Source organism: Pyxicephalus adspersus, chromosome 10 (genome assembly GCF_032062135.1).
Source record: "Pyxicephalus adspersus chromosome 10, UCB_Pads_2.0, whole genome shotgun sequence".
NCBI lineage: Eukaryota > Metazoa > Chordata > Amphibia > Anura > Pyxicephalidae > Pyxicephalus > Pyxicephalus adspersus.
In genome coordinates, this window is record NC_092867.1 from 47,165,767 (window position 1) to 47,184,866 (window position 19,100).

The 19,100-nt window shown below is 36.4% G+C and overlaps 1 protein-coding gene across 1 annotated transcript; it reads right to left on the reverse strand.

Moving 5' to 3' along the window:
- Positions 1-206: 206 nt before the first annotated feature.
- Positions 207-18,890, reverse strand: CALY (calcyon neuron specific vesicular protein). The gene is made up of 5 exons (XM_072424117.1): positions 18,767-18,890; positions 7,927-8,081; positions 6,695-6,814; positions 5,982-6,095; positions 207-1,369 (listed from the first exon to the last, which is right to left on the reverse strand). The coding sequence occupies exons 2-5, from the start codon at positions 8,047-8,049 to the stop codon at positions 1,175-1,177; spliced, it is 552 nt and encodes a 183-aa protein (XP_072280218.1). The 5' UTR covers positions 8,050-8,081; positions 18,767-18,890; the 3' UTR covers positions 207-1,174.
- Between the last annotated feature and the right edge of the window lie 210 nt (positions 18,891-19,100).

A 19,100-nucleotide genomic window follows, 5' to 3' on the forward strand; every position in this document is an offset into this window, starting at 1 on the left:
AAAGCACAAAGATGCAAATTATACCGATGTCAGACAGAAGTTCTGGCAGATTCAAACCAAGATGCCAGTAAAAACCCTATACAGTTCCTTACCTGCAGTAAATAGGATTATCAACTATTCACCTTTCTGCTAAACACCTACAATTTTGCAATAAATGTATCTACAACTAAAGAGGGGTTATCAAAATAATCAAACATAGGCAACTGTACAGTTAAAAGTAATATATATTTAATGTAGCATACAAATGATATGCCATGATTTCACAATACAATATGACATTTGTTTTCCACTTTAAGATTAAAACTGATCACATCCCCTCTAAACAGCAAACATGAAGGGTCTCATGCCCTTATACTGTTCAAGTTACAACACTAGGACTCATATCCTGCTATTGTTTATGTTGGATTAGCAGACCCAGTGGGCCTTATTTAAGAATGTCTGATGTGAAATAACTACATTTATATTTTTTAAACATCTAAACACCTGCAGGAAAATTTTTGATTTCTTTTAAATTCTCTTGCAGAGATTGGATGTAATTCTTGTGTAATTGTTAGCTGTCTTGTGTAATTTTAGCTGAGATTTACCAGTGTTACACCGATGATCTTGATGAGGGTTTCAGTTCTGTTTTCAAATCCTAATTATCAGTATTTTCATTTCATCATTTAACAGGGAACAATATGATGTTTATAATAAAATATAGTTAAAACCAAAAAATGTAAATACCCGCACCAAGAAAACAAAAAAAATGCATTCTAGAAATTATTAATATACATCAACATTGAGTACTGACTGTCTTTAAAGTGCTGGACAGAGTGGCTTGTGATATCACTCTGTTTATTGACTTGTGCACTGTATCTTTAAATTAATGTGAATTTATTTCTCTACATTTTACTTTATCAAGTTCTCTTAAGCTCCCTCACTGTAACAATGAGTAGTATTTTTAAAGAAATCTTGCCACACAAAAGACATTCTGCAAAACATTAAGTGCTTTAACTTTATTGCATCTCCAACACACCTTGCTAACTGGGACTAGTTTTTATTTTTACATGAAGATGTTTCAGGCAAAGTAGTGCATGGTGATAGGGAAAACGTCCTGCTCTTTCCAAAAACAACCCTTTTCCTTAATTCTTTCTTGATCTGACAAAATTTCCCCCCTTCCCTTAGCTATATAAACTCACTGCTGTGCTGCCCCCATTTCTCTTTTGGCTTTTTCTGCCTCCTTTAGGGCATTGATGACTGGCAGCCAGGGAGAAGGCAGTTCAGGAAGAGTCTTCTTGGCCTGTGTGATTGCTGTGTATAGAGTGCCACGTGGTCCTGCTTCTTGCTGAGAATAATACATTTCCAGATCTGTAGGTGAGCAATGCTTGTGCTATTAAAAAAAAAAAGTCTCAGTCACACATTTATACACAAATAAAAATATGTAATTTACAGACCTACAACTGTTCTGTTTAGTTATTCATTAATAGGCTATTTTCAGCAAAGCTTAAGCATACCTATTACTAACTGCTACATGTCCTGTAGCATACTGTGCATGCGTTAGAACGGCATCTCCTTCCCCTTGGTGGAAAAATGCCCCTTCTGTGCATGCCCAAGATTAGGGCATATACAGAAGGAGCAGCCAGAGCTCTGCACTCCCATTAAGTCTTGATCGTCGAGGTAACAAAGGGAGAGTATAGAATGTAATTTGTAATGACTAGTTTTAAACTATAGGTCTAAATGAGAATAGTCCTGGACAACACCATGATAGTCATAAAATCTTAAGGTTATGATCACAGGAAGAAACCAGGCAGACCCCTGCAATTAGAGGAGGCATGCATATAGCTAAACCTATTATTTATTTTTACTATGCTTACATTACAAACTGTACAAGGAGAGGTTCTACACAGGCCCGTGTACTGTGTGCATGCCATTTTTTGTGTGTATTTGATATATCTGCCTTGAATACATGACCAAGTTCAGTAGTATAAAAAGTTACAAGCATTCCTCTTAAATTTTGAGTAAAAGATATTTTATATTTTGTAACTGTCCCACTTTAAAATAGTATTTTGTTCTGTTATCATGTAGTAGGGTTCATGTTAAAAAGAGATTCTTTATAATTTTTTTTTTTCTTTAAAGCTTTATCTCCACCACTGGCAACTGTTTCTCCCTTCTTTTTATCCTCACCATGGGTAAACCTCAGCAGCCAGGAAACTGTGTAGAAAAGGGCAAGGTCAGCATACTAGCGCAACTGAAAAACTTGCCTGCTTTCACCACACCCAAGATGGTGAAAATTTTCCATGAGGCCTCCTTACCTGACGTCCTTACCTCCGTACCCTATAGTAACTGATCCCTCACAATCTTACCACAAAAAGGGCCTGATTTATTAAAGCTGTCTAAGGCTGGAGAGGATACACTTTCATCAGTGAAGCTGAGTGATCCAACAAACCTGAAATGGATTTCTTAAAAGTAATTTGCTATTTGTTAGCAATGTTTTCAATTCTGGACCAGATCCATTTTGCTGGATCACTCAGGTTCACTGATTAGCATGTGATCTTTAAGATAATGCTTCGAGCAGAAAAGAAATTTTGGGGGTAAAAACTTCAGCTCCATCCCTTTTGTGACTTTTATTACCTTTACCTAGTACCATACTAAACTGACATTACCTTTAGCTACTACCATAATACCATAATCAGAAAAAAGTAGAAGTTTCTATTAAAAAAAGCACAAAGATGCAATGTTTTCAATTCTGGGCCAGATCTATTTTGCTGGATCACTCAGGTTCACTGATGAAAGTGTATTCTCTCCAGCCTATAGACATATGCTATTGAAGACTAAACAGCTCTTGGTTGAAAAAGGTACAGAAACATCCTCTAAAGATAGCACTTATTTTTGGTTAGAAAATTCAAATAGACTCAAGCAGGGTGCATTTAAGACCTTCATGAGCATGAGAGGCTCATTTGTGGCTTCCATCAGTAGCATTAGAAATAATTTAGCATATCTTCTATCAACCTCCAAGTTTAACATGCAGTAAGCTGAAGCCCTCTGTACATCTAATTTTTTTTAGTTACAATTACTGGCTACTCAAAACACCCCAACAAGAAAAATGTCTACAGGAAGCATATTTTTTAAACTACTGGCCTACCCTACTGGGTCATAATACAATTCACCTCTTTCCTAAATATATTAGAACCTCTGGGATGCCACGTACTTCTTTTATTGATATTGTTGATGCCTTTAACTTCTTTACAGATTTGTATTAATCGATTGTTACTTACTCCGCCAAATCTGCTAATATTGATCTCTCTAATATTCCAACCTTAGTCAAAGAAAAATTAGACTCCTTACCCAAAACCCTCAGGTCTTTTCTCTGTTACTGGTACCACATTTTTCGAGGTAACTGTATCAATGTGGGCAGTACAGTGACTCAAGAGGTTAGCGCTGGCATTTGCAGCACTAGATCCCAGGTTCGAATCTCAGTCAGGACACTATCTGCATGGAGTTTGCAAGTTCTCCCCGTGCGTGGGTTTCCTCCGGGTACTCCGGTTTCCTCCCACATTCAAAAAAACATGCAGTATGGTTAATTGTCTACCCCTCAAATTGATCTTAGACTGTGTAAATGACATGTGACTATGGTAGGGACATTAGATTGTGAGCCCTTTTGAGGGACAGCTAGTGACATGACTATGGACTTTGTACAGCGCTGCGTAATATGAAGCTGCTACAAAAATAATAATAATAATAATAATGTACTTGAATCATTGTTTCTTAACAAGGAATATGCCCCACCCTGTGAGGGAAGCCCTAACCGTACTAATGTTAAAATCTGATAAAGACGTATTGTGACCCCTACTGTCCCATTTCTTTAATGATTCTGAGGAAAAGATACAGGCCAGAGTGTTGTCCTCCCTAGTTGGTTCAGACCAATTCAGTTTTATCCCTGGTTGATCTCCTCACATTAATGTATGTAGAATATTTTCATACCTGCAATACCCAATAATCACACTGCTGTCAAAGGCACCTAATACATTTGTTAGGGCTATAAAGTAACATGATCTTGGCCATCAATATTCTTGGAGGCCAAGAGCCACCTTATTTAAAACAAATAAAAAAACACAAACATTCAATTTACAGCAATCTGCGAAAATCAAATCAAAATCAAAAATCACAGAACCAAATTAAGCCTTGTACTACCTATGAACTATTGATGAGTTTTAAAAATGCACTCACTTAGGTCCACGTTTTTCAATAGCAGTAACTGGTTCTCCACATGGGAATGTTTGAGGGAATGTCAGATTCCCTATTTTATAAATGGAGCCCTTAAAGTCACATGACCAAGTTTTTTTTTTTTTTCAGCATTAAGCAAAAAGAACTCAGCAACATGGACTCTACACAACAACCTGCATTTTTATTATTGGGACCTAAATTGCAGGGTGTGGTGTGGAATATTAATGATGATAGGGAACAATAGGCCTTTGGGAAGACCACTGGTCTAAACAGTCGCTGGATCTTATTGTTCACTCAAAAACAAGGTACAAAGGCAAGGGCAAATAAGAAACAGCTAAAAATCAAAGAAAGAAAGCAAAGTAATTAGTTATGGTTGAAGAAATAAAGAAAATGCAATACAAGTTTTTGGTAGAAAAGGCTTACTGAAAAGAAGGATGTTGGTAATACGAGGGGGTGCTAAGAAGTTCCTGGCTTTGCCCAGAAAGAAGCTAGCCAGAGTTATGAAATAACACATTTATTCAACATATTCCCCTGACACTGATGCACTTGGTACAGCGCAGTTGCAGCTTTTCTAGACCGTTTAAAAAAAAGTACATTGGTTGGGCCGCAAACCAGCTCTCAGCAGCATCTTTGACGTCAGAAATGTCCTCAAAACGGGGCCATGTCAGGTGTGTAGGGGGGATGGTGGACCAATTGGAAACCCGGGGTGTTCAATTTGGCAGCCACAATGTTGGACATGTGCGCAGGTGCATTGTCCTGCAAAAAAAAGGATCCCTTTGGTCAACTTTCCACGGCGTTTCGTCCTAATTGCCTCCTTCAGCTGGTCCAGGAGGTTAGAATAATACTGTCTGGTGATACTAGAGCCCTGAGGTAGGTAGTCCACCAGCAGAATACCGTCTTTGTACCAGAAAATGGACGCCATGACTTTTTGGCCAATTTCTTGGTTCGGAACTTCTTCGGCTGCGGAGACCCGCTGTGGCCCCATTCCTTTGACTGTTCTGTGGTTTCAGGATCATAGGTATGGAGGTATGGCCAGGTTTCATCCTCAGTCACTAACCTAGCCAAAAAGTCCTGCGCAGCTTCAAAATGGTCCAAAAACGCTCTGGATACTTCAACTCGTTCCTTCTTCTGATCACTTTTCAAACATTTCGGCACCCACTTCGCTGAAAGCTTGTGCATGTCTAGGATAGTGGTGACAACAAACCCAACACGCTCCAGTGAGATGTCAAGTATCTGGGCTATCTTTTTTGCTGTTATTCAGCAGTTTTCAATTTTCAGCTCATGGAAAGCATCGCAGGTTGCCGGGTCAGATTAGGTTGGGGGGCGCCCACTGTGGGGCACATCTTCAACGGTGAAATGCCCAGTCTTGAAACGAGATATCCAGGTTTTGACAGTGCTGTAAGAAGGACACTTCTTGTGACATCTTAGTGTGAATTTCCTTTGCTGACTTTCCCTGGAGAAACAAAAACTTCATGACGGCCCGTAACTCCAATGACGTGAAACTTGCTTGTGCCTCTGCCATCACAGCTTCTCACTAAAAGAAAAAACAGTTTTAAGAATCTCAAAGACCTGATATTTGGACAGTTACATACTAAGATATTAGGCTATCATATGCCCCATACTCATTTTTCTATTTCATCTGGAAGGGGGCAAAGCCAGAAACATCTGAGCACCCTCTCATATATGGAAGTCCTAACTAGGATTGTACATTAGGGCTTTAAAGATATATATTAATCTTGAAAGTTTTGCAATAATTAAGGGCTATGTTGTCACAGTACCTTGAAAATGAAACCTTCAGGACAAGTGAGTTGTTCATACCACAGAGCCTTGTACATCACCAGCATCAGAAGACAAGCCAGAAAAACCATGGTAATCAGGATCAGACCAGTAAGCTTAAGGAGTCAAAGAAACAAAATATATAACATTTATAGTATAGTATAGTAAGAAACAGTCAATATTATTCTGCTTTTGCGAACAGAGACAATGGAAGGTACACACAGGTACTTTGTTTTTTCATTAGTAATCTCAGAACTCAATTCCTTAAAGGAAGAGAATGCAAACTTCTAAATGTTTAAATACAAAACATAAGTAGTTGTGGTCAACTAAACTGAAACAATTAGAAAGAAATGAGTTTGATCCTTTATCACTTAATATATTACCTACAATTTAAACATTCATAATTTAAAAATAAGGGAAATTTACACTAATTTGATAAAATATCCATAGACAAAGGCTGTATTCAGTGAATTTTAAGTATTACCACACCTAATCAACTAATCATTTAGACATGAGGTATACAGTAAAAGTATTGTTTGTGTATGATTTTTTTTATAATATGCTTATTTTGACTTGCTCTAGATTGTGACAGGTTTACCAGGCTTTGGTCTCCAACATGTTGAATTATCATGAATTAAGGGCACATCAGCAAGACAAATACATCGCAAAAACCAAGATTGCTTTTCACTTTCAGAAATATTTAATAAGTTAATACCTTGACCTTTTCAGAGACCTCATCATACAAGTTTATGTTCAGTCGTTTTATTCCTGGCACATGAATCTTCCTCTTTTTTTTCTGCTGCAGCTGATATTCTGTCCGAGTCTTTACAATCAACTAGAGAAAAAGAGATTAAATGTAAAAAATAGATTGAATTTAACTTTGTATTTTTTGATTTTATGGAATTTAAAATTTATAAGCATGCACATACAAGACAGCTTTGTGGCCCATAATGAGCCTGAAAGAAGATTTCATTGCCTTTGTCATTATACCCATTCTTTCAGGTATTGCTTGTTTTTTTACACTTAGAGATTAACAGAATATCTGCATTGGCCACCAAAACTCACTATAGTGAATAAACACTATTTTGTGTAGCCCATAAACTAGCAATTATTCTGTATTGGTAATTGTTGCCATCATATAATGAACATCAATATTACTGCTGCTAACTTCATTCTTTTCTACTGCTGTATACTGTTTTTGACCTATGATGTGTATATGTTAAAGCCCACCCAGAATTAATCCCCAAGTGTACATCAGACCAAAATTCTACCCTGCTTTCTTTGTGCCAACACTGTTAGAAGAGTGAGCAATGTTCTACCTAGAATAGAAAAGAAGCATTTTTTAGATGGTTATGTCTCCCTGTTAGGCTTGTCATAAAGAGATACATACTGTTTTTTTTTTCATATCTGTATGCTGGACAATATTAAATGGACAAAACATAATTTACAAGTGGCCCATCACCATGAGGGAAGCCCTAACCAATATAATGTTAAAACCTGAAAAAGATGTATTGTGACCCCTACTGTCCCTTTTCTTTAATTAATATGAAGAAAACATACAGGCCAGGGTGTTGTCCTCCCTAGTTGGTTGAGACCAATTCAATTTTATCCCTGGTTGATCTCCTCACAATAATGTTTGTATAATGTTTTCATACCTTAGCAATGTATGTGGGACAGGAAGAGGTGGGCAATCTCTGTCACTGCCTTAAAATGATAAGACTTTTTCCTTTCAGAAAAACAGGGTTTTTTTTTTTGCTGTAGCAAAGGCAAGAGGAGCTGCTGCAGATCTGTTATGTACCTGTACTTTATAGCTGCTAGAAGGACCCAATAAAATGATTTTCACAAAGTTCAAAATAAGACTGCAATACCCATGTATGGCATTTTATATATTAGTTAACAATAACAATAAAGACAGCTGAGATGTCCACAATATAGTTCAAATTTAACCTTTTCAGGAAATGGCTGCTCCAATTGGTCAACATCAAGAGGTGTTATAAAGGGCACCTTGTCCTCATCCAGACCTTGTTCATTATCACCTTTCTCTGCCAGGTTAGCCCCCAGCTGCACCATGGTGTCAGGCACAGCTTAACCGTAAAGAAAATCTAAAAATAAAAAAAGTTTGGTTAGTTATCATAAAATATAAATTTTAATCGTATTCCCTTTAAAGTTTTTTTTTTCAAAGTGAAAACGTCAGAAAGTCAGGTAGGTATTGTGTTCCTGTTGGGTAATTTCCCTTTACTGCATCTCCTGTGGCAACAGCAATAAAACCCAAAATAAAAAATTGTAGGAGGTAATCTCACTATAAGAGACACAAAAGAAAATAGAAACAGTTTTAGTATAGAAAGGAAAGATTAGGCTTGTTGTCAAGACTAAATTGCTGTGTGCCCAATTGGGCAATGGCTATCACACCCCAGTGTGTCCTCAAAGCAGGATTTAAAGAAAATTCTCAATGGTAACAAGCCCACATTAAAAATACAATTCCCCATACATACAAAAAAAGAAAACAAGGTTAGATTGTAACTATTGCAAATATATATTTACAAAATTACAGTAAAACCCATGCACCTTTGGGAGCTTGCACTCTGCCCATGAGCCCCCTATATGATGTTTCTTTCACTGGTGAAGGATAGCAAGATTGAGAAACAGAGATAGGTAACTGCCATTTAAAAAGGTGTGCCAAATCTACAGAGATCAAACATACTAACTAAAGTATAAAGTGTAACACTTACAAATATTTATTGCCTATCAAAGAGAAAAAAGTGTGTTCATATTTACTTTTCTGGTGGCCAATCCAAACGTGTCCTTCTATTTCAAATTACTTGGTGCTTGGACCTTGGTGCTTGAACTTGAATTGTGTTTATTTTTAACCTATGTGATTTCTATTTTATTTTAACCTATGTAATTTCTATTCCTCATATTTGTCAAGAGGAAAAAAATCAGCATTATATAAAATCCTCAGTATTTTTTTTAAAAACAAATAAAATTCACTAACATTATTTTGTACAGATATCAGTATCTAGTACAAAAGCCTTAGAGTTTGTCACTCACACTCTCATTTTTCAAGCGTGGGTACATGCATTTCCTAAATGTGACATGATGTCACCAGGCTCTGCCAGGCTTGCGGGTGAGCGCCTCTCACATGTGGAAACAAAAGCTCCACCTGTGCCAAGATAACCACCAAAGAGTGTGCAGAGGCATTGTACATTACTATTGGGGGGAGATCAGCTGCAGAAGACCACACACAATGCTTGTGATTAGTCCTTTGCCCTGATTACTTTATTTTTGTCTAGACACAGTTTCTTGAGTTCAGATCCTCTTTTATGTGAAAGCCATCCTGAAAGCAATGACAAAAAAAGGCTGTTTATGAAAACTCTTCTAGAAATTTGTGGACAAAAAGTACAGACTAAAAGCATTAAAAAAACTCATGTACTGTAAACGAATGTAATATTTACTTTCACTTTTCTATTTTTTTAAAATTATGTTTTGAGTCATACTTAGCATTCCTCCTAGAGTTTCTATTTACGGACAGGCAAGCAGAAAATAAATAAAACCTGTAGAGCAAGTTACAATGGTAATTTGTATTGCCTTAGAAAATTTTGTCATCTAATCCTGAGGCCTGTATAGGGGACCTGGCTCTAAAGATATCTTCCAGTAAACCAAACCAAGATTAATTAATCCCCTTTACTTTGAAATAAACAACCAAAATTATCATATATTAACCATTAAATCCCCTTTTATATACTTTTAGGCCAACAAAAATTAATATAATATCAAACAAACAGTATCTGAAAATGTGCAACACTACTGTAGGTCCTAATTTGGGGTTTCCAAAGAACCAGATCTCTTGGCACCCAACTTGCATGCATGTATTTTTGTAGTAAAACATGTAAAATTTTATTAATTAATTTGTGTTTTATGTTTTAATTATACTTTGCAGAGAACTGCATATCTTTAATGGCTGTTGCTAGATTTTATGTTCAGTTCAGAATGCATTCTGTTGTAGCCACCCACTGCAAAGAAAAATAAGTCTAAATATTCACATTTATGATACATAATGCTGGAAATTATGGGACATGTAGTTTCCATATTGGCAGGCAGTTAACAATGCAGCTGCTGCCCTCTAATGTTCAGCCAGAAATAGGGAAAACCACCAGGAGGGCCTATACAACTGCAGCTCTCTGATACCGTCAAATACAGTGCACGGCCAGCAGTCATGTATTATAAGTGAGATCACCGATAACACTGGGGAACGCATTTTTTGTTGAGTTAGATCTTACATTTGTTTTTACTAATTTTTGGGTGGTGAATCCAGAAATTCCCCCAGTTTTTTTGCTATCACATCCAGTTTTTAGGATACAGGGTACCCTCCATTTTTGTCAAAAAACATACAAATTTTATATACAATGAAAAAATAATGAAATAATACCTTGAATGTACTGTTTATTGTAATTTCTTTTGTTTATACAAATCATTTATTGTTACTTTATGACATTTTTTTTTACAGTAAAACATTTGAAAATAATTCGGGTAAGCGGATGAGGTAAAAATTTAAGCTTATAACTTTTTCTGGAGTGTTCAGTGTTAGGACAATCCCGCCGGATGCTCCAACAATAGTCAGACATCATATGTACATCCCATCTACCCTGATACCATCCTTCCATGACCATCAAATCTTGGTGGAATCGTTCACCTTGCTCATCACTGACTGCATCAAGGTTTTTCGGGAAGTTAGAAAGATGGCTATGCAGAAAATGCACCTTGATGTTCATATTGCAACCAAGCATTTTGTAGCTCTCCAAGAGTTTCTGGACAATCTCTGTGTAATTATTTGTGTTTCCAAGAAAGTCCTTCACAATGGCTTTGAATGAAAACCAAGCATTCTTTTGGACTTCTGACATTGTCCTGATGAAATGTTCATCTTTGATGAGCTGCCTAATCTGTGGACTATCAAACACACCAGCCTTTATTTTTTCAAATGACCTTCAGTTGGCAAAGCTTTAACAAACTGCTTTATCAGACCCAGTTTCATGTGCAGAGGTGGGAATATAGAGAAACTGAATGGCCAATTGGGACTGACCCAAATATATTGCCATTGTAAAGGAGGACACACTTTAAGCTATGCTTTGAGCTATCGATGCATAGCGGCCATTCAGTTGAGTTATAGATTGGAATGTATGTTATGGCAATATACAAAGCCATTGTCAGGTCTAAAGTACTACAGAAATGTAAAAAGAAGAAATTGCTTTGGTTCATAAGTACGATACCTTAATTCCCTAATTAATTAATTAAATTAAGTTTTTTCACGCAGTCTTGATGGTAGGAGTTCTGAAGCCTTCTTCGATAGTCCCAAATCACGTGCCAAATCACTCAACCAATGCTGATCAAATTCCTTACGAACAGAGTCCTCTTAAATTTCAAACTCTTCATCATTGTTGTCACCTAGTTCATCACCATAATCATGTTCTTCAAGAGAGGGTAGTTAGTGTAATGAAAACCAGCACTGGGATTTCATCTGAATGAGCCACTGGGCGTATAGCCGATGGTAGGCTAGGATACTCTATGTTACATTTATTTTTCCTGTTATATCCTGAAATTTTCACTATACAGAAGTAACAGTCACTGAAATGATCTCCTGGCTCTCGCCATACCATAGTTGTTGTTTAGGCACTTACGATGAGAAAAAGCAGAGCCAGATATGATCTTAAAGAAAGGTAGTATGTGTGTAAGTAGAAAAATAGGTTTTGCTTATTCACTATGTAGAGCAGCACACAACCTCTGACCACACTGTCTTGCGTGTAAATGAATAGCCTATACAAATCTACGCTACAAAAATCGCATTATCATAAGCAGTAGAGAAAAAACCTGACATGATAGAAGAAAACTAACTGCACCTTCAGAATCAGCATACCTATTTTAGTGTAAATAAGCTTAAAATTTGAAGTGAACAAAAAATTTGTTCAAAATTGTTCCCCAGAGTGATCGATTCAGAAATATATGCATCAGAAAGAAGAGACGAGCTCTAGCATCTAAAAGAGAAAGGTAAGTAAAAATATTTTTTACTGGAGATGAAAACAAACACTACAGTGTATGGAGCCCTACTGCAAGGGTAGTTGTGAGGGCATATGAAGTACATACAATATATAAATGCAGGTCATAATAGTAAGCAGTTTATATTTTTTAACAACATGCAGGGAATCTTTTTATAAGGCTATACGTAGCCTGATTTTACAGAAAATTATAACTGTAAACACCAGCCCTATTGTGCATTTTTTTGGTATATTTTAATACTTATTATTATTATTATTATTATTATTAAGCACACATTCATATGAATTTGTGTGTAACTGATTCAGTATTGAACCTGTCTGACCTTCAAGAGATCAGTTCTTTTTCCCTGTTGATGCAGGGAACCCCTGTAATTCAACCCTTGTTTGAGCACCCTTTTTGATTGCCTGATCTTCTATCTCTCTCAATCTCCACTGGTTTTACAGCAAAATTTAGCAAATCTAGTATCCATTGGAACACCGGTCCCAATCCCTTAATCAGTTATTTTCTTCCTCACAGTTTTCACCTGTAACCAATAACTTGTTGAGTCTCCTGGATGTTCACCTTGTCCTGTCTTTCTGCAGTCATTCAATTTACCTTCTTTTTATTTCTATTCCTAGATTTTACAATTTGACTGATTTATAAGACCAGGTAGACCCAGATTTGTTGGCTCTCAGGACAGAGAAGGTTTACTATTTTCAGGTCTAGTCCTGCTGGATCTCTTCTGTTGGGTCTGAGTGACAGTCATGTTTGTTGGTGCTGTACTCTTTCCTTTCCCAAGATTTTTTTTCCCTTGGCCTTGACAGTCTCCCCTTATTTATGGGGTGTTCTCTTTCCAAGGTTCAGTTGGTTGTAGTGTCCTGGGTATACCTTTGTGTCACTTACAGGCTTAGGTTGGGGATGTTCTTTCGTCTTGAAGACTTTAGTCCTCCCCTGTTGTCTCTTTCTGGTGTTTTACATTCTTTACTTTCTAAGGTGTTTTCAGAGGTCTTCTACTTCACTTTTTACAAGAGGAAAAATGTAATGATTCAAATGACCCTCTGGAACCATTAATCCATATTGTCCATGTTCTGCAATAGTTCGGCCTATCTGTTGCACAGTTAAGCATATGATCACAACATAAGAAGCTAACTGCACATACATACACTGTATTCCTAAATTCTTTGTAAACAATTTGTCCAACATACACACTTGAGGCCTTGTCATATAAAAGACTAAACACCTTTCATATGTACATGTTAGGCTTTGCAGCGTCTGGGGGTCACAGGGGAGTAATTTATCAGGAAGGTAATGTATAGTTTGCAATTCGTTTCATACAAGCTGCACAAATGAAAACGTGCAAATTGCAATCCAGATATTACACTTTACCTTAACCTTGACTAATCATCTCATTAGCACATTTGATGCAATTTATATCTCTTTGTAGTCAGATGCTGTGTTGGTTTTCATGTTTTACAGGCCCTTAACACATGACAGTTTTTTGTGCAATGACATTCATTCATACACATTAATGTAAAAATAATCATTCATGCATTTAATGCATGCCTAGTTTTTTCAATTATTTAAATAGGTCTCCTTGATCATGTATAAAATAAAGTTAACAAGTAAACATTCATCAAAACAGATTTTAGGAACTCCATGACATCACGATTTCAGATTTAATTGTTTATTCGTTATCTAAGTTATATTGATTCCAGTCTTATTTATCAAAATAAATCCTTATTTCTATAATCAATTGATAAACAGTATGGGATGGATAATCCTGGGAATAGGTAATTCAGGTAATTCTATGATTATGGGGTATTGGTCAATTCAGTTACCTTAATGTGAAAATACACATCCACACACAAATTTGTTCACCTTCCTAGTGCTATAGTTTAATGTTGCATGATAAAATGAGATTTCAAGGTAGCTTGGAAGAATTTGCTAAATTTCATAAGGAAAAAAAAAAGACAGCTTCATCTCTTTACAAGGAGACAGGTAGTGTAGAAAAAACATGAAATATTTCAGCAGCTTTCATACTGTCCTTAATATTAAGCATGTCATTCAATCTTCTACTACACTACCAGGTCCACCAATACTAAAAGTTGCTTTATTTTAGTTTTAGGATGTACAGTTAGGTCCATAAATATTTGGACAGAGACAACTTTTTTCTAAGTTTGGTTCTGTACATTTTTCACAATTAATTTCAAATGAAACAACTCAGATGCAGTTAAACTGCAGACTCTCAGCTTTAATTCAATGGGTTGAACACAAAGATTGCATAAAAATGTGAGTAACTAAAGCCTTTTTTACACAATCACTTAATTTCAGGGGCTCAAAAGTAATTTGACAAATTAAAAAGCTAAATAAAAATGTTAATTTCTTTGCTGGCAATGACAGCTGTAGTCTTGAACCCATGGACATCACCAGATGCTGGGTTTCCTTCTTTTTAATGCTCTGACAGGCAATTACTGCAGCGGCTTTCAGTTGCTGTTTGTTTGTTGGCCTTTCTGTCCGAAGTTTAGTCTTCAACAAGTGAAATGCATGCTCAATTGGGTTCCTGGCCCTCGACACAATTCCAAATATAAGAATATAATGGGTATTATTGGGGTTATCAGACTTCACTCTTACCCTGGGGGAAAGCCATAATAAGTTGAGTGTTCCTGTCGGGGAACACAAAAGGGATTCTAAGGTCACCCAAGGAGGCACAGGTGGCCCAGAGTGATATACTGGGTAAACGTGGCCAATTGGGCAGCTTGATAGTACTTGAGAAAGTGTGTGGGACTTTAGCCTTCACACGCTTTTGGTCTGTAGAGCGTTTGTCTTGCAACTTTACGTCTTTTGTCCCCTCAAACAAAACTCAGAATGTGGGACTGCAGGACCATAAAGTAGTGAAGAGGGACATGCATGGGAAAAACTTGTGCATAATAAAGACATTTGGAGGGGAGATTCATTTTTAAACCAGTAATTCTCCCTAGCCAGGACATAGAATATTCTTTCCATTGTCATAATAACCCATGCAACATTTTCAAGAGGGCAGGTAATTGGCTTGGAATAGTGTTCTGTAATCAGTAGTGAGGTTAACAGCTAAGTACAATAAAGAAACATTTAAAATGATACCCCAAAACTGACACAAACTCCTGTAGAGTATGTAACAAATTGGGGAGAGAGACACGTGGGTTTGTGAGAACAGTTGGACCATCCACTGGAAACATGGTAAGTTTTTGATGGTGGTTGGCAATTTGGAATCCTTGAATGTCAGGATTCATTCTAATGAGCCAAATAAGGTAATAAGCCAAACAAAAAGCATTGGGGAAAGTAGACATCCCTATCATGTACCTCTGGTGATAGGGAAACTAGAGGAGAGGTATCTACTGTACTGTGATTGAACACTAGAGTGCAACGTCTTAAACCAAATTAGTAGATTCTCACCAAATCCCAATTTCTGCAAAAAGTAAAAGGGGTGATCCCACAACAGGGAGTCAAATGCCTTCCTAATGTCTAAAGACAATAACATGGAGGGTATGGATGCTCTTTTTTAGCATAGTGTATCAGCTAAACTATTCTTTTAATGTTATCGCCAGCTTGTCTGTTTGGGATGAACCCCACTAGATCACCATCAACTAATGTGGGGAGGCCTTTATTAAATCTATGGGCTAGCACTTTGGCTATAAGTTTAAAGTCCAAATTATTTAAAGATATGGGTCTATAGTTCTGGTGGAATCCGAATTAGGTTTGGAGGTCATACATACCGCTAAAGTCAATGAATCATGAGTCAAGTTTGGCTAATTGCCTATTTTAAAACAACTGCAAAGCAGATCTGGGGGTGCCACAACACAACCCAGTCACAGCCAAGAATGAATAAAAATGTAAAATTCTGAAAAGTAACTGATTTGTGATGACAGGCTATATTATGCAAAATAAAGAAGGTCAACTCTGAAAAATAAATGTAGAGAAAGGTTTGCTTCTATACCAACATAATATGCATAACTCACACAAGATGTAAAATGTGCTCAGTTACCAAGTAGCACTAAATAATATACCTTTTTAAATAGGCACAAATCTGTGCAGTGCAATTTTTGAGACATGAACATCCAAGTTGGCAGGCGTCATAAAATGATGGTAAAAGGTTAGACATGGAGGCTGCCAGGGTCACTTTCTCAAGACAATATAGTGATCATTATGTTGGTTTGAGGAAGGAACCTTACCTTACATGGCCCCTAAATGTTGGGTTTCCAACATTCAACATGACAGTGCTAATATAATAAAGCAAGAATCCTGTATTTTAGAGTGCTGGTGACATTGTGATTTGTTTCCATGAGTTCACATTCCTGGTTGTAATTTCAAACACCTTTCCTCTATTACAAGGTCTGTTTGCTGTAAGGAGTGCATTCCTTTAATGCATATTGCTACACTTGCAACTGTCTGAACAAAGCTATAAGGAAGATTTTGAAATTGTATTGTCCTCTATCAGTTCCCTAGCAAATGTTCCTTTATGTCTTGAATTTCTCCTGAAAAAAAAAAACTTCCTAGTATGGGAAGGTACACAGGCAATTCAGACTTATAAATGCAAATCTGCAGTGTTAGATCTAAGGAACTGCTGCCTCTGACTAGTTTCACAGGATTTGGAGCAGGGTTTTTAATGTCACTACTGTGCTGCTCACTTTTCTACTTGCCAAAGAGTCTGACATTGCACAAGGCATGTTAAATCAATTATGAGGGACTTAATATGCCTTGTAGGCTGTGGGCTAATTTCACCCTAATTTCTCTTCAAGTAATCTAAGCAAACTAAGCATTTCATCTTTCTGCCTGGCACAGCTCACAACATAAATTTAAGACAGATTTGCACTTGGAATACAGTTAGAGCAGTGGGTTTTGCCCACATATTTTTTTTTTTAATATGTGGATCCCTCATCTCAGCTACCAAATTTTTTTTTAGCTTCTGTAATGAGAATATGAATATACAGTTATGTGAAAAAGAAAGTATGGATATAGCTGACTTTTTCAACAGGCAAACATTAAGCAAGTATACCATTGATTTAGGAAACTGGTACTGCCCTCTTGACTTTTTTTAGGCATTCTAAATAACTGGTCATCAGTATGTTAGGCATATTTATAAACAATTTGCTTATTTAATTGTTTAATATAAGTGTTTTTTTCATGGTTCTGTGTAAAATGAGATGGGTGACTATACTGAAGATATAAAATAGGCTTTGTCCACTAGAAAGTGCTGTGCATTTATTGTGCATTAAAAAGAACACGTCATCACCCAGTGGACAAATGGAAATGGCACCTTTTACATTAGGGCACTCTCTATCTCATTGTAGATGCACTTTGACATCAACTTGCAAAAGTAACCTGCAGATTTTGCAATTCAATGTTTGGGATCTTAGAAACTTAATTTAGACCTGGACTAAATTTTCTGGGTTGGCCAGTCCTGAGCAAACCTGAAGTCATTTGAAATCAATACCACTTGTAAATTATTTACTTATAGTGGAATAATTATCAATTACATATCAATATCAACAAGAACACCAGAGTAGGAGTAGGAGTTTTATTTAGGACTGGTGGTACCTGCAAACCTTCTGGTTTTAATCAATGGCACCTAAAAACCTGCATTTAAATCTATTTAGATTATGAGAACACACTATTTGTAATTCGTTCCAGTACGTTACCTATATCCTTGGCACTATTTAAAAAAAGTGTTTGCCTGCTCAAAAAACAAAGCAACAGTTTCACGTTTATATATGACCAATTAGATATGTGTTGTACATCAGCCTGTGCTACTGGCAACAGCATTACAGAGCATTAGGAGCTCAAAAATACTCAAGAAAGGTTTGGCATTTCTTGCTTTTTAGAACGCTTATAAACTGCAAATCAGGGCCTGCCACAATGTGCTGCCTAATAAATAATTATGAAATAGAACTAATATGGTCCTAAAAGTGACCAGATTATTCAGTTTACTGATAAATCAACAAATAGTAGAATGAAAAATGATCAATAAATGGCTACAATCTATATATACAGCCTTTTTTTTAATCAAAAATCTGCAGATTTTTTAAAGATATTAGGTTTTTCACATATCTATGACGATTCACAGGTAAACACACAGAGAATTTACATTTCATAATGAAATCTGCCAGTATAATGAATCTGCAATGTTGCACAAAGGGTTTATGATGACATCATATTACATGCTCTCTTAAAATACTGCAGTTGTAGATGGATACTAAAATGCAGTGAATATCATGGACACAAATAATCTATTAAACAGGTCAGTAAACTGTCAAAGGATCAAAATGCAAATATTAATTCAGGCGTGTTACATAATGCCCTGCATAAGGTCTACAAGAAAGCTAATGCAATTCCAAAAGCATTCTCTAATATAAATGGCGAATCGAGATCAAGCTTATGTCATTTTACATCTCAACAACCAAATAAAGCAATGATCGCAGCTAAAAGAATATGAATATCACGAATGTGAACGAAAAATTTGCATTTGTATTGTCCTCATTCATAGATCACAAATATGATTGTATGTATATTGTTTACCAATTGGTTTTATGGCTAGAATAAGGAGATGCAAACTGAAAAAAAACAAAAAATGCAGGCTATAGTCCTATAAGGCAATCAATAAAATAATATACATGCTTCTTTCATGAAGAATAAAAAATTACACATTATGGTAAAAGAGGTTAGAAATAAATAACAGCAACAAAGGGTTAATGTGCACCACTTTGACCCCACAATTATCTCTCACCTGATGGTCCGAGATATGTAGTATGAGGTGCTTCTGTTAGGATGTATGTATATGTGCGTGTATGCATGTGTGTGTGTGTCTTTCTCTGGAAGGATTCGGATGGAGCCTGGTTGCCAAGGTGACGTTTTCTCAGACTGTCTCCCAAAGGGTGGGCTTAGAGAAAACAGTTTCAATAAGCTTGTCAAAAGCAGCAAAGCCTGCAAAATATCACTAGAACAAAATAATGTATAATTTAGAGTATGCTGCAAATAGTGCAAAAGAAATCAGCAAATTAATTACCTTTATTAATATTTGCAGAGAATCCATTTTAAATAGACTAATAATGATGATAATA